The sequence below is a fragment of the Anneissia japonica genome, unplaced genomic scaffold (genome assembly GCF_011630105.1).
Source record: "Anneissia japonica isolate Jap-2015-1 unplaced genomic scaffold, ASM1163010v1 scaffold287960_len3192837_cov198, whole genome shotgun sequence".
In the NCBI taxonomy this organism is placed as follows: domain Eukaryota; kingdom Metazoa; phylum Echinodermata; class Crinoidea; order Comatulida; family Comatulidae; genus Anneissia; species Anneissia japonica.
In genome coordinates, this window is record NW_022712725.1 from 2638214 (window position 1) to 2653198 (window position 14985).

The following is a 14985-nucleotide window of genomic DNA, read 5'->3' on the forward strand; positions in this document are numbered from 1 at the left end:
TAATCTATGACTACAACTCTGATTTTAAGGTAATAAAGTAATATCCTTCACGGTAAACAGCCTTTTTTGACTCTAATTAAAGGGTAATTATATTATTACAAGCTTATATCTATTCCGCTGTTTGACTGGTTGTGGGTGACAGCATCCGTATCGGGTTAAGCGGCTGGCTTATAATTATAAGATACACCTTTGAGATTTTTTATCATGGTTGGCTTATAAAATATTCTCATTTCACCCAAAATAGCTATGCATTACTTTACGTACGGTTAGGATAGTGTGTAACTTGATTTTTGGTGGGGTTTCTGGTTCAGTTTTGCCCAGTTGATGTAAATTCTTCAGGACTGAAGATAATTTAAAGCATCGTCTTTCAAATGAGAAGTTCTATCCTGTCAGTCTTAAGCGGATCAAGTCTTTATTTGCATTAGTGAAAAAAATCTAAAATAAATAACTCATTAAATTCTTTGATCATTTGAACTCGTTCATATAAACATCTGAACGTAGCAGAATTCGCACAATCTACTTTTGAACAATCTTAAGGAATTCTTTTTTCCTAAAATATATACGGTACTTTTTATTATATTGTCATCATCATATATACGGTACTTTTTATGATATCGTCATGATATCGTCATCATCATCATCATCATCATCGTCGTCGTCGTCGTCGTCGTTGTCGTCGTCATCATCATCATCATCATCATCATCATTATTATTATTATAAATTATAATTATTATTATTATAAATTATTATTATTATTATTATTATTATTATTATTTATATCAACAATTCTTAAAGAAGAGAGAATATATGGTCGCTGAATAACAAACTTGACTACAGTAAAAATATTGACAGTCAGTGAAAAGAGTCGATGGACCATATAAACTACCCCAAAGACTAAAAACAGCAAGCTAAGTACCAGAATTATCAGACAATAATACACCATACTACAATAAAATCCTAATGACAATGATGATGGTGACAATGATAATGATGAGAATAAAGATTATAGTGACGTTGATAGAAGCAGGGAGTTGTTATAGTGACAACTCCCTGATAGAAGTAATAGGAGTATTTTCGTGTGAATCACACCAAGGATGCGAATTAAACCGGGACCTGAGATCTGCACATTTCAGCGCACACACAGTGGCTACCATCAGTTCAGCCGACTGAGCTATGAAACTTACAGAAATACAGCGAGGCTTTATAAGAAAAATGCCTCTAAATAAAACATACAGAAACAATAATCTTGAAGTTCAAACGAAAATGCTGTAGAGTGGACTAACAGTGTAAACGGCAGGCGGGTTAATGGTTTCACAGGTTGATAGGTCGTTAACGTTGACTAATTCTCGTTGTTTAACACATCTAATCGGGTAGGCTTAAGTATATACTCTTTAGCTTAGGAAAGGTGTAATTTCGATCATGGAGGTGTTCCGATAGGTGGACACAGATGGCAAATGCTTCCATTAATTACTATTTTCATTACGACGATATCTCAAATCAAATATAATATCATCACTAACGTATAATGCCGTGCTCAATAGTGACAAAACAATATAAAAGTATACATATGGGTAATTGAATACCACCGAAAGATTGTGAAAACATATTCATTATTTTTTCAAAGCATGTGACACGGCGATAATACATTGGGATTCTAGTATCTGAAGCTGAACATTGTTTCGTTTGGGCAAGGTATTTTATATGCAATGATTCTTCACTTCATTAAGGAGTTGCAAGGGTTCGTTAAGGCCTTCTGGTAGGCTGAGGATTATTAGTATGCGCAGACCGTTGCTGTACGAGGTTGCACAGTTTGTCTGACCGTCATAAATTAAGTGATGAGGAAACCGAGGTTATACGTTGTTTCTTGCATTAGGCGCTACATTATATGGACTATAGTATGGCCATCATGTTCTGTTTTTGAGCTGCTATTCTCTTCATCTTGTAGTCGCAAATCTAACATGTTATTAAGGCACATGTTCAATTAGGTTTAACATGAAGGATTGCTTGTCAATAAAAAAGTATAATTGTGTGTTATTTTAATGCAGCGCAAGAAAGTCCAAGCTTTCACGAGCAGGAACGTAATTGTGATACGCCAAAGCTTTAACGGTATTGGATACAGTGATGTATCATTAAATGTGCCAGGTGTCATGTGGGCATGGCGATATAAATACGGTACAGATCACGTGTCTCAAAACCATAGGACTGAATTCCTCTCATGTGTCCCTCTCTTGCCATAGGCCTAACAGGGCTTCGGTCCGGTTGTGACCAGTCCCCATACCAAATAATTGTTGCGCTGCAATGTAGTTCCATAATGATCAGGTTAGTGTAATTCCATGGTTGAAAAAGCCCGGACGCGGAATAATAGGCGCGTGAGGTGGGAGTAAATTGATGTTTAAACGTGGCAATGTTAGTGCCTACACGCACAATCACGTAACCACGTACGTGAATTTGTTAAAACCAGGCTCAGGAGAACTTTTTTCTTTGTTATGTTGTACAACTGATTTTTCTAAGACACAAAAGGGGTGTTTGACGAAAAACTCGGGAACGGTTAATGAGCTACAGATTTTTGGATAGGCCCTATTTAAAAACCGGGGGAACGGTGGAAAAAACGTGGTTACATCCCCCTTCTCCCAGTTTTTAATGATTCTGAAATCTGTATCTCATTAACCATTCCCGAGTTTAACCAAACACTTTTTTTTCTCGCATTACCAAAGGCCTATTGTTCTACTCGTTAAATCAACAACGATCAGCTGAAGAACGTAACATTGCTAAGTCTCCACAGGTTACTCAGAAGGAATAATAATTATTTGAATATATTAAGCGACTTATTGTGTAATAGACTGTAACATTTATAAATCAGCTTTGTACAATACAGTATCTCCACATTTTGACGCACGGAAATCGCCTTAGGGCAAAATATTTGTTATTTAAGATTGTAATTTTATCTTGTTCGTATACGCAATAATGAAACATATATTATTTAATTATATTGGCATTTCTTCGCTAAATATCGTAGGCCTGTTATGTGTCTAGATCGGCGCAGGAGTAGGCAGCACACAATACATTGATACGTTCAAGCAGGACCTTACGTTTGTGGCAAACATACGTACTGTAACATGGCATAAGCTCATAATTTGTCGTCTCCGTCTCCGATAATTATGTGGATTGGTGGTGTACTTTTACACGAATAGAATCTCTAATATAGATTAATAATCAATTTAATGAAGTATATTCAATAGGCCTATATTAGGTTTATGTGGTTTACTTCTGAATACAGGGTCTGTATCTATTTTGGTATACACATCCTCAAGCTATACCGTAATAAATAATATGTGGATAACTTTTACTTAAAAGTAGGGGCCTACTGCAGTCATGTGTCGTACAAGTATCTCAACAAATTGCTATTCTCAAACTGAAAACTTTTGTTCAAACTGATACAGCGTTGGGACACTTTTCGTCATTTGAATACGTAGCAACAGAACGAACACGGAGGCTTATTCCTATTATTAATAATTTTATATTTATTTTCATGATTGTATAAAATGTTTTTTTCAGTGATCAGATGAGCACCTTATGTAACATGTTGATTTTATATCAAGCGTTGACAAAAAAAAGGAGTAGTATATAGGCCCTATATAAACTTTATTTCATCTCGAAAATAAAAGCACAAAAAGTACAAATAAACTTGTTGGATTAAAATAATTGTTCTTCCACAAGATCGAGAAAAATTACATATAAAACATTTAAAATATCAAAGCATTAAAAAATTCAAATTACAAAACAGTAAAATACACTACATTAGGTTGAAAATCATTTACTATTTACTAATAAATCATTTATTGTTATTAAATTATAATTATATTATTATTGTAATTGTAATAATTATTATATTTAATGTTTTATTATTATTATTATTTTATTATTATTATTATTAAATTATCAGTTTATTATATATTTAATCATTTGTATAATGTTATTTTGGAAACTGCGATATTTCATTTTTGTCAAAATTGTAAGCATTCCAATATGTTGCACCTCGATATGAAATGCTACGTTTTTTAAAACTTGTGTTTGGTTTAGGAATAAATAAATTTGTTGCACTATGCCGGAAATTGTAATTAAAAGTATTTGTTTTGAATATATTATTTTGTAAATAAGTGGTCCAATAATTGATTCTTGTGGCACTCCACATATAATTTGAGTAGTATCTGATTTAGTATTATTTGCGATGGTCAATTGAGTCCTTTCAGATAGGTAGCTTTCAAACCATTTTATTGAATACTGTACTCACTAAGGCCATAAAGTTTAAGTTTACATAGTAATATTTTGTGATCAACAGTATCAAACGCCCTTTTAAAATCAAGTAGCGATAAACCGACAATTTTTCCATCATCCACGGAACTATACCATTTTTCTGTTGTTTAATAGGGCCGTAGATGTGGAAAAGGATGGTTGAAAACCCGACTGATTTTCAAACATTAGGTTATGAGAAACTAGATATGAGTAGAGTTGATCGAAAAAAATTATTATTATTATTATTATTATTATTATTTGTGCTTATTTTAGAGGATTTTTGATATCATGCTTCATAATTATAATTGCCATATTTATAGTGATCATGGTAACTATTTACATTATGAATAGGCCTATTTGTACAGTAATTGGCCTTATGGCCCATTAAACCACATGATATACATTATACACTTTGGCTATAGAAGCAGTCTTTTGATTGATGGTTGCTTAATCCACACTTCCAATAAGCTACAATGTGGTTTCGAGTTCTTGTGAGCCTACTTGGACGAAAGGGACGTTAATTATTATGTATGTTATGATATTGTTGTCGTCTTCCTTGTTTCCACTCCTGTTCATTTTTATATTGCAGTCTTTCCTCTTTATTTCGTACGTGTTTCTGTTGTCGTCGTTGTGGAGTATCCACATTTTCTATTTAATCGCACTTGCTTAGGTCAACTATGATCCAGTCTTACTGAAGTGCATGCCATCAACAAGCATAGACAGTCATCTAAAGATCCACATTGGAACACGCACTTTGGTGTAATATGTATGAACCCACAATCTAGTCTAGTGGCAAGGTCTTCTAGCATAGAGTTTGTACGTTTGACTTCATCCATATTTGTAAGTCGTGGGGCAATAGCGGAAATATGGAGTTTTGATGTTGGCGCATTTACCATTATCATAGTAATGACCTTCTCCATCGATATATGAATAAAAATTAGATCTTCACCAATTGACATGGTAAATATCATCAACAGTTGCAACCCTCTTAACGATAAGCTCTGTATTTTTGAACAGGAATTGTTCATGTCTCTAAGCATAGAGTCCCCTATTATGAGGGTTTTATGGGGTGGGTCTGAGTTTTTGGGTCCGTCTGAATTCGGCATGCAAGGTTCTGTCAAGTGTAATCGCCTAACTCGTTGAATATCAAGTTCAAGATCGCTCACCTTACTGTTTAATTTTTTCACTTGTTTTTCAGTTCAGTTATGTTGGTTTGCAATAATTTGATATCTTCTTTCAATTGCTTTACAATGTAGTGTATGTCCTTCTTGCAAAACACACAAACCCATTTGGCACTTGGTCCACACAACTAAGGTGATAAGATTTAGTACAGTTGAAACATTTGGCGAATGCACCATTGCTTTTTTGACAATTTTCATATCCACATGTAGTTTTTGTAGCAAGTTGTTCAGTAAGCTGTTCATGTCTATACAGTCTGCGTTTGCCATTGCTCACGTAGCACACTCCCTTCAGGTGTTTCGAAATATTCGTGGGAAACATCAGGTGCGTCTGTGCAATTTTATAAAGTTTCTGAAATTTTCATGAAATATAATAATTGTTTTGAAAGGGCTCCTGAAAAATCCTAAAGATTGCAAATATTTAAAAAACTATTTTCTCTTGATTGGTTCACATAATCCCTTTAAAATATCCTTTCCTTGTTCTGGGTGTATGATGTTATGTACCGTATGGTGACTTATTGTGTACATATGGCAGAAAAAAACCGGACCTTGATGCTTGAGAGTTAAGCTTTAAGTCAGGCAAAAGGACAAATTTTGGCATACAAACGATATCGATTGGTGAAATAATTGGTCCTGCCAAAACTGGAACAGCCGAACTAATGCCGCAGCCAGGATTTCAAACATTGCGGGACAATATCAGGGTGGACCCGCACTTTACGCGTAAAAAATGTGGACCCATTTATTTAAAATTTTACCAATTTTATGCTAAATATGAGAAATCTGGACCCATTTTTCAAAAAAGTGAACCCATTTTATGCATAAAATTTCATGATTTGAACCCATTTTTATAAATGTGGACTCATTCTTTGTAGACCCATTAGAAAAATTGTGTGGGACTGTCCCAAGTCTCCCAATAGCTGGCTACGGCATTGCGCCGGAACGCTTTCTGCGGCATTGAAGCAGTATAAAAGCAGTGCATGAAGGTTTGTTGGAAGTGCACTGGAAACATAAAAGTTTGGGTGTGGCCCTCGGTGTTAAATCAAGAATGTTGTAATTTCAATTCACCGAAGCTTGAAAAAAGTAATGTTACGTTTTAATGGTATAAACGTCTTTAGTAAAACTTGTGTTGGAATGAACCGCGATAGGCCTACACTTGTGTTTCACGGACAAACCTACAATCACAGGTCATATGGTAATTCAGCATTATTCTGTCCATCTGCATTAGATTGTAAAATCCCGATGGTGCGTATTGACAATATCAATATCTTTGATTGCAATGCTAATAAATATATTAACGCCCCCAGTGATTCGTGATATGTTTTCAAGGTTGTTTCACAATTCAGCTCTAATATCGTTTCTAACAGCTAATACGTGACTGTAAAGAGGACTCTAATTATTATTTATAAAATAATAAGCTGTCGAGCAGAGTCGAACTAAGAAGGTCATAGCACACGATTATTATGAATATAACACGTAGGCCTATTACGTGTGTTGTATTAGATGTGCTGTCAGGCGCACCAGAGTTTAGACGTTCACCACAACACTTTGTCTGTTTCTATTCACCACTTCACAGTGCAAACTCTTTATAACTTAATTTACAAAAACATCTGATGAACCAAAGACTATGAACCGTTCTAATTCTTAACTTCACCTGTTATATTTATTAAATAACCTAACACTGTCCCATGTGTATTATGCATAATTAGGTCTACACTACACTCCACTAAACAATATGGCAAAACATTCTAGATTTAGGGCAACCATTGAAAAGGACACATCAAATATGATTAAAAGGTTGTTTAATTAATCTCTCATCAATTTAACTAATGAAAATGCTGGTCTTTACTGAGTAATGACCACCGGTTAAAAAAGCTGGTTTCCATAAAATCGCTACACTGTAAAAACAGCGTGGATGATTTAAACACAAAGCTCCACGCAATGTTGTTCGTTTTTAAGTTTAAAAGCTAAACGTGTTAGATATATCTTAATGTGCTTGGGATCTTTACGTGTTTAGCATTAAATGTGGTTAGGTATTTAACATCATGATGTCAAATACCTAAGCACATTTAATGCTAAACACGTCAGAAACCTAAACACATTAGGCCTGGCCTAAACACGTTTATCTTTTAAATGTGTCACCAAAAACGGGATAACTTTGCGTGGAGCTTTGTGTTTAAGTTCCAGGCTGTTTTTACAGTGTACAGTATTTCCATTGCAATGGTTGCACCATGTATTGCTAAATGCAACCAAGAAGGCTCCAGGCCGATTCCACCGAACAATCAGCGTCACCGAACGCTGTCGACGAGAGCGTGTATTTTGTGGAAAAATCTACAGTTATTGCAGGGCCTACGACAGGTTTACAATTCTGTACAATGGTGGGTGGTAGCGTATTGCAAATTGAAGGGATAGACAGAAGATTTGGGGATCCCAGAGATGACCGTATAAAGGACATTGGCGAAATAGAAAGCGAGAGATTTGAAAACACATGTTGAGAGCCCAAATTTTAAGTACCAACCAGCCAACCTAGACGGAATAATGTGGTTCCTTGCTTTACAGACGTTACTTTTACAAACTTAAGAGTTTACCAGTAGGAATTTCGACGCATTCACTTTAATCGCTAACTATGTTAGTTCGACAAGTTCGAAGCAATTAAACGCTATAGTGCGAATATATTTCTCGCAATCTAATGTAACAGTAACTCTGCTTTCAACGGTCGAATGAACAAAACATCAGTAATTACAGCATTAAGGACATGAACCTAATCAGGATATGAATATTAAATGCATTTTCTTTGTCATATGCGATATTTGTGACACAAATTCCAATTTATTTGTGAATGAACTATCGATATAATTGGTCTATCGATATATTTGGTAGAGCGGAACTTAGGCCTATAAATAAAGTAAACAGTGTCAAGAATTGTAGACGAATATAGGTCAAGCAAATTGTGAAAATTATTATCATCATTTGGCGAAATACTGACTTTGCAGTCAATTGGTCGGATAAACTCATTTTCCCTCTAAAAGTTGTATATTTCGTACCGTACTACTTACCTGACCACTAAAGCAATAACTACCGCAAAGATGAGCAATAGGGAACACATAGTAGAGAGAGCGATTTCCAAAGGTCTGATGCCTGGGTCCTCTACAAAAACAATAATAATATCAAATCATTAGCAATCAAGAATACAACATGTCTCCCTTGCATTCCTCTGCGAGTTGCTTCATATTTTGAATAAGCCATGTTAATCTGCCATCCAAAGACTCAATCCGTCGTGGCCGAACAAGCTTCCAAAACTACATTTTCTATCGTGTCTAGTATTGATATTGATATTTGCTTAAATGTCTTTGGTGTAAAAGTCATGGGTTCAGGATTATCACTAATTCTAAATAATTTTATTCTTTCTGTCCCAAATAGACCGTCCCCAAGCACTGACATTTAATACAAAATTTGCCACTATTCACTCGATGAATATAATTTGACGCTTTCAATATATATTGTCCATGCACATTACCAAAACAATCATAACAAATCATTTTTGAAATTAACTTGCCCATTTTCAATAAAAATTTTCTATATTTCATTCTAGAATCATGGGGTTTGAGGACGGGACGGGCACACAAACCACCAAGCTAGAGCTTTACATCATACTACGCTTATATTTTGAATTCAAAACTATCCACCTGAAAATAATAATAATAATACCATAGGCCAGTATGCTGTGCAACTTCACTTACCTGTGGGAATTGGACAGCCTTCAAATCCACACACTGGAATGTCAGGGGGTGCTTTTCCACCCGGCCAATTTATCTTACCGACTTCCTCATACTCTTTCGACGCACCATAGTAGTTCCCGACAACCTAGAATCAAAGCATTATAGCGACAATGATGAAAGATACTATATGTATGATGACATACTTAATATACTGACTAAACCTATATTGTTATTCTTGGTGGTGACGACACGGACGACGACGATCAAGGTGGTGATTATAATGACAATGGTAATGATGATGGTGAGAATGATGATGATTAAAATGATGTTATTCTTAGTAATATTCTAAGAAATAGCGCTGAAAAAGCTCTAGATAACTTTATCGTTCTTTCGGAAATGTACACGGATTTAAACTATTAGGGAGGTTTCGCAAGCTTAAGAAAATGATAACCAATACGGCTACGTCACCAAATGTTTAGTCAACCCATCCCCTGCAGAAGCATATGTCACAACGCAGGCCATGTCTATGCTTTTTACACGAATCATATTCAGCTCTTATATGGATGTTTTAGGCACAAAAATGATGATAATGAATATGACGCATTCTAATTCGTTATCATTTTCGGAAGGTTCGAAAACTATTGCTCATGGGGTTACTCCAGATAGAAATGGAGACATCAATACGATCGAAATGGCAATTATTGATGGTAGTGGATATTGATGTGTAATAGTGTAAATGATTCTAGAAAATGTTGATGATGGTGATATATGCAGTTAGAGGGGGAATTATTGATAGGCTTTTATAAGGGCGTAGATGGAGTGTCGTGATGCCAAAAAATATTGTTATATTCGATGATGAATATGATGATGATGAACGATCATGAAAATAAGGAAGACAACAACGTGGGAATAATGATGATCATGATGACGACAATAACGGTGATGACTGATAGCTTTGTTGAAGTATGTTCAGAGTTAACTTGATTTCTTAAAAGAATTACGCAAATTTGCAATAATGCACCTGGCGTTATTGTAGACTACATATAAACTAGGACATCAGTAGGATCGAAATGGAAATTGTCTATGTAGTGGATGTTATTGAATAATGGTGTTGTTGATGATTCCAGAAAATTTAGGAGATTGTGGCAAATGCGATAGGGATTATTGATAAGCCTATAAGAATTGTATATTTAGTGTCGTAAATGTTAAACATTAATGTTATGGTGCCAATGATCATGACGATGAATATAGGTAAATGTTCATCATGATGACGATAGTGATGATGACCAAGATGATAATAACAATGACATCAAAATGTGGTATACCCTGTGCAAATGACATTTAATAGAGTGATCTGGAATGTTGATAATCGGAATGTGTTTGATGTTAATTACTTAATTGAAACAGTGATTACAGCGGGCATAGTGCATAACATTCGAAAACTATCAACTTTAGGCATCATCGATCGATCAATCAAAATACAGTGAGTGTTAATAATAGCTCGACATTCACTCAACAATAAATAATTACATAATTACGTTGTACCTCCACGGGATGGCAATAACAAGACTGTTAAGATACCACACCTAAGCAAAAATATCCAATTGAGAAGGGTACAAAAGAAAGGTCAAATGAGCATCGTAGTCCAATCGAGCATCGTAGCTTAACACACCAATGATCATAAACTCATTTAATCATAACATGGTAAAATAATCGAGTGTCCATGTGCTCAACAGTCATGCCTATTAACTGAGATAATATTATTACCGTATTTGTATTTATTAATCAAGACTAGTTGGTAATGATTTATTTATTCAATCACAAATATATCGGAGTTGTTAATAGACCTATCTGAATGTTCACCAGCAAAATAGTATTAAACATTATTTAATATAGAATTAGAAATATGGCGCCACAGGCCAACAGATTACTTGACATGCTATAATGTTCGTACGGCTTTCATTATACAATAAAATGCTTCGATGTGAATTGGTTTTGAGTAGTTATTATCCCTCGGGTTGTATATGAAGTTATCAAATTTACTACGGTGTCTTTTTCCAGTCCCTTCGGCATGCAATAAACGCGAAAAGAATATACGCATTCATTGTATTTAATATACTTTTCCTTTTGATGACCTGTATGCAGAAGTCAAGTGTCGCATTACATTTCAAAAAGGATCTTCTCTATTAAACAATGTATTTAGTCTAATTCTATCAATATAGGGGTCCGATAAAGTCATGATGTAACATAATATGGGATACACCATTCGCGTTTATGCATTTCGCTTAGGCTTGAATTGTACTTTTTATTTAAATACTTGTTTGTGTACTATCTGGTAATATGTTATATGTTATAATACACAATAATGATATACAGTACCTGTACCTCATGGAAAATAAAACCTATCGTAATCACAAAAAAAAAAAAAAAAACAAAAACAAAACAAAACAAAACAAAAACAAAAAACAAAAGAAAAAAAACCTCAAAAAACAAACGTATTCTAATTTGTAATGTATCGCGTTTACATGTTTGTGTCCAGAATGTATACGTAAATACGGTATGCAACGCGTTATTATATTTTCGTGTACACGAATGCAAAAACATTAAATACCACAACATCATAGGTTTTACACTCCTAAGCGGAGAGAATGTGTCTTGCCCAAAGACACAAACGAAATGCACAGGGAAGGATTTTGACCCACGACCTCATGGTTAAAAGCGCGACCTGCAACCACTGGTCCAAACGCTCCCACATAAAAAGTGGATTACGTTACATCACCTACGACGTGGAAAGTCTGGATTCCATAAAATCGCTACACACTACCTCTAACAGCTTTCGGTGACTCTGATTGGTCAAATCTGGGAGCCTTTCCGACTGTGTCCATCAGGGACATTACGGAGTATAACGATTGAAATTGGAAACACTTATAGCGAAAATGTAGCGATGTTATGAAAAATTATTAAGACGTTAGAAGTATCCACACTGAAACATAATTATGAAATGGTACCGTATATGGGTTAATAAACGAAGCCTGTTCAATGTTGGCATACATACTACTGCAAAAATTAGATTTCTCTTCAAACTAATAAATCACAATGCTCAACACGTAAAAGGTGAGTAAACAAAACACATTCAATGTTAGAATGCTACGCTATTGTAGAAACGGAAATCATTTTCTTAAAATTATTGAGAGTCATTATTGTCCAACACATACTGTAAATGGATTAATAAACGAAGCCTGTTCAGTGTTGACATATTACTGTAGAATTGAGAATTCTTTCTTCCACATTACTGAACTTTATCTTAACGATAAAGGAAAGTAATGTTGGCAAAAAAGAATTCTTCCCTACAAATTAATGAAAACTTAATATTCTCCAAACACAATGAATAGTTTGTGCAATGGCGCCCTCTGCCTTCAAGACTGCTGCAACTTTTAATGTCATAATTTCTGATGATTTATTTAGGGTTTCAATACAAACAATTCTTAAATTTGCTGCAAGGTGTATGAGGTGGAGATATTTTTGTACTATGATGACTGATTGAAGTATATATGCAGAGTAAGTAATTCAAGATATTTCTAACATTTCCAAGTTTAGATTGAATTTACGTAGCAGTATATTTTTAACATTTTCACATTCAAATAATCGAGAATTAAGCCGAGCACTCTCTGCGCCCGATGATCGTCGGCCGACGCAATGGACGTTTCCGCTAAGGTCCGCCCCTTGGATATTGTTGCTAAGGTCCCACAAGACGACAGTGTTAAAACACACGCGAACACGTGCGTTTGTGGGACAACACGTGTGTTTGTAAGACGCGCGCGCATTCCTAGCGCTGTTCTGATTGGTCAGTTGTTAAATTTGATTGACACTCCGGAAAGGAACGGAACGCCACGACGCGCGCGAAAGGATCGTTTTTAATAACGCGTCGTCGAGAGCTCACCGGGAGCGGACCTGGATTCGTCGGCGACAGTCGTACGATCGCCGTTAGCCACAACACTGTATTTTGTAATGGACCTTTACTAAAAATATTTGATCGACTGATTGAAAATTAATTGTATAACATTTACTTCGATCATAATATAGGCCTATACACATTCACAGCCAAGAGTGTTGAATTCTACATCCTATTTTGTATCGCTAATTGGGGCGTGGAAATATGACATTGTTACAGCAGCCAGGTTAACAATAAGTGGCCGATGGCTTAATCTAGACAGAGAGCGAACAGCGGACAAAACCTGCTCGTTCCAAAGGGATTACATTATGAGGAATGTTTTTTATATGAGTATTCCATTTGGCAATAACGAATAAAATTATTTAAAATGATAATAACAATGATAAAGCTTATAAGTAATAGGCCTACTGTAAATGTTGAGAATAATAATGTTGATCATCATGGTTATGGAAACAACAACAATACTAATACCAACATCAATAACAACAATACTAAAAATATTATACATAACATTAGGGAGATTTCGAAAACGAGAACGAATACGTCACTATCACTATCGTCATTCGTGCCTCAAACATTCTTGACAATATACTGTACCAACTGAATATGATCCTGATTCATGCAATGTGACAGATATGCTACAGTAGGAGGAGAAGTGTTGTCTAAAATTTGATGACGTAACCGTAATCGTTATCGTTTTCGTAAGCTGCAACAGCAGCAGCATTAACAGCAACAACAATGGCAATGGGGCAACAACAACAACAACAATAACAATAACAATAATAATAATAATAATAATTATAATTGAGTGAAATGTTGTTTAAAGGTGAAGTAACAATATATTAATAATTGTGAGAACATGTAGGCATACCTCAAATGTGCCAGTCTCTTCATCAGTCATGTCCAGGAGCGAGTAATCTGCTTCCCTATCACCATTTGCGTCAATGCTCACAACTCCAGCGATTCCTGCAAGGGAAAATATGAAGACAATTAATAAAAAGTTGTATAGCATATAAAACTAAAAGTTGTCATTAAATGAATATCCGAAATCAGGCGAATGTAATATTGTACGGTAACTTAGGGACAGAAAGTTTTTACTGGTTAGTTTCTTTAAAGTGGATGTTCTTAAAGTGAATATAACTTGCACGTAATGGTTCATGTGACGTCAAAGTACGCTCTGCCAATCCCAGCCAATCAAGTGGTTCAAAGCTGTGGATATTTATATCTTCGACTGGGATAGTATAATGAATGTCGGCTCTCAAATGACCAGACGTTACATTGCAGGCTAAAAGAGCAACTTTTAGACAACATTGTCATTGTCGTGATGATTATCCGGAACAGGTGCAGATAAATGAGACGAATTAGTGTTTCTGAATATATTAGCATATTCTAACGCTGAATTTTCATTGCCTGCATAACACTTTACAATCACGTTGATTTATTATATTCACCCGACACAAATGTAAAGTTCTTATTAAATCAAACGTCCATACATATCGACCTAAAATACCATAATCTGTTGACGTATATTGTTGAATAATACTTATAGACACAATACATGGAAGACAGACATAGGCTATGCATGGCGTGAACAACAACCAGATCATGAAAAATATCGTTATTTTATTAGATTCAAAAACCAATAAATACGAAGATCACTGGATTTTGTTTCAGTTCAACAGTAACAATATAACAACTGAACTTGGTATATTTGTAAACAGCATAATTGACAAACGCAAATTGAGTAAAAGTTCAATTACCATTTTTTTAATAGGCCTATTTAAAAAAAAACTATATACTGTAGATCGACGTCAAATTTACTAAAAAATACAGTACAGTGAAAAC

At 35.0% G+C, this 14985-nt stretch overlaps 1 protein-coding gene across 1 annotated transcript in view; it reads right to left on the reverse strand.

Moving 5' to 3' along the window:
• The window catches only part of LOC117108109 (atrial natriuretic peptide receptor 1-like), a 98530-nt gene that overhangs the window by 50931 nt on the left and 32614 nt on the right, over nucleotides 1-14985 (reverse strand). Inside the window, exons 3-5 of the mRNA XM_033250053.1 lie at nucleotides 14012-14106; nucleotides 9210-9333; nucleotides 8526-8616 (exon numbers count right to left, since the gene is read on the reverse strand). Of these exons, the coding sequence (XP_033105944.1) occupies nucleotides 8526-8616; nucleotides 9210-9333; nucleotides 14012-14106 (310 nt within the window). The remainder of the gene's footprint in view (nucleotides 1-8525; nucleotides 8617-9209; nucleotides 9334-14011; nucleotides 14107-14985) is intronic.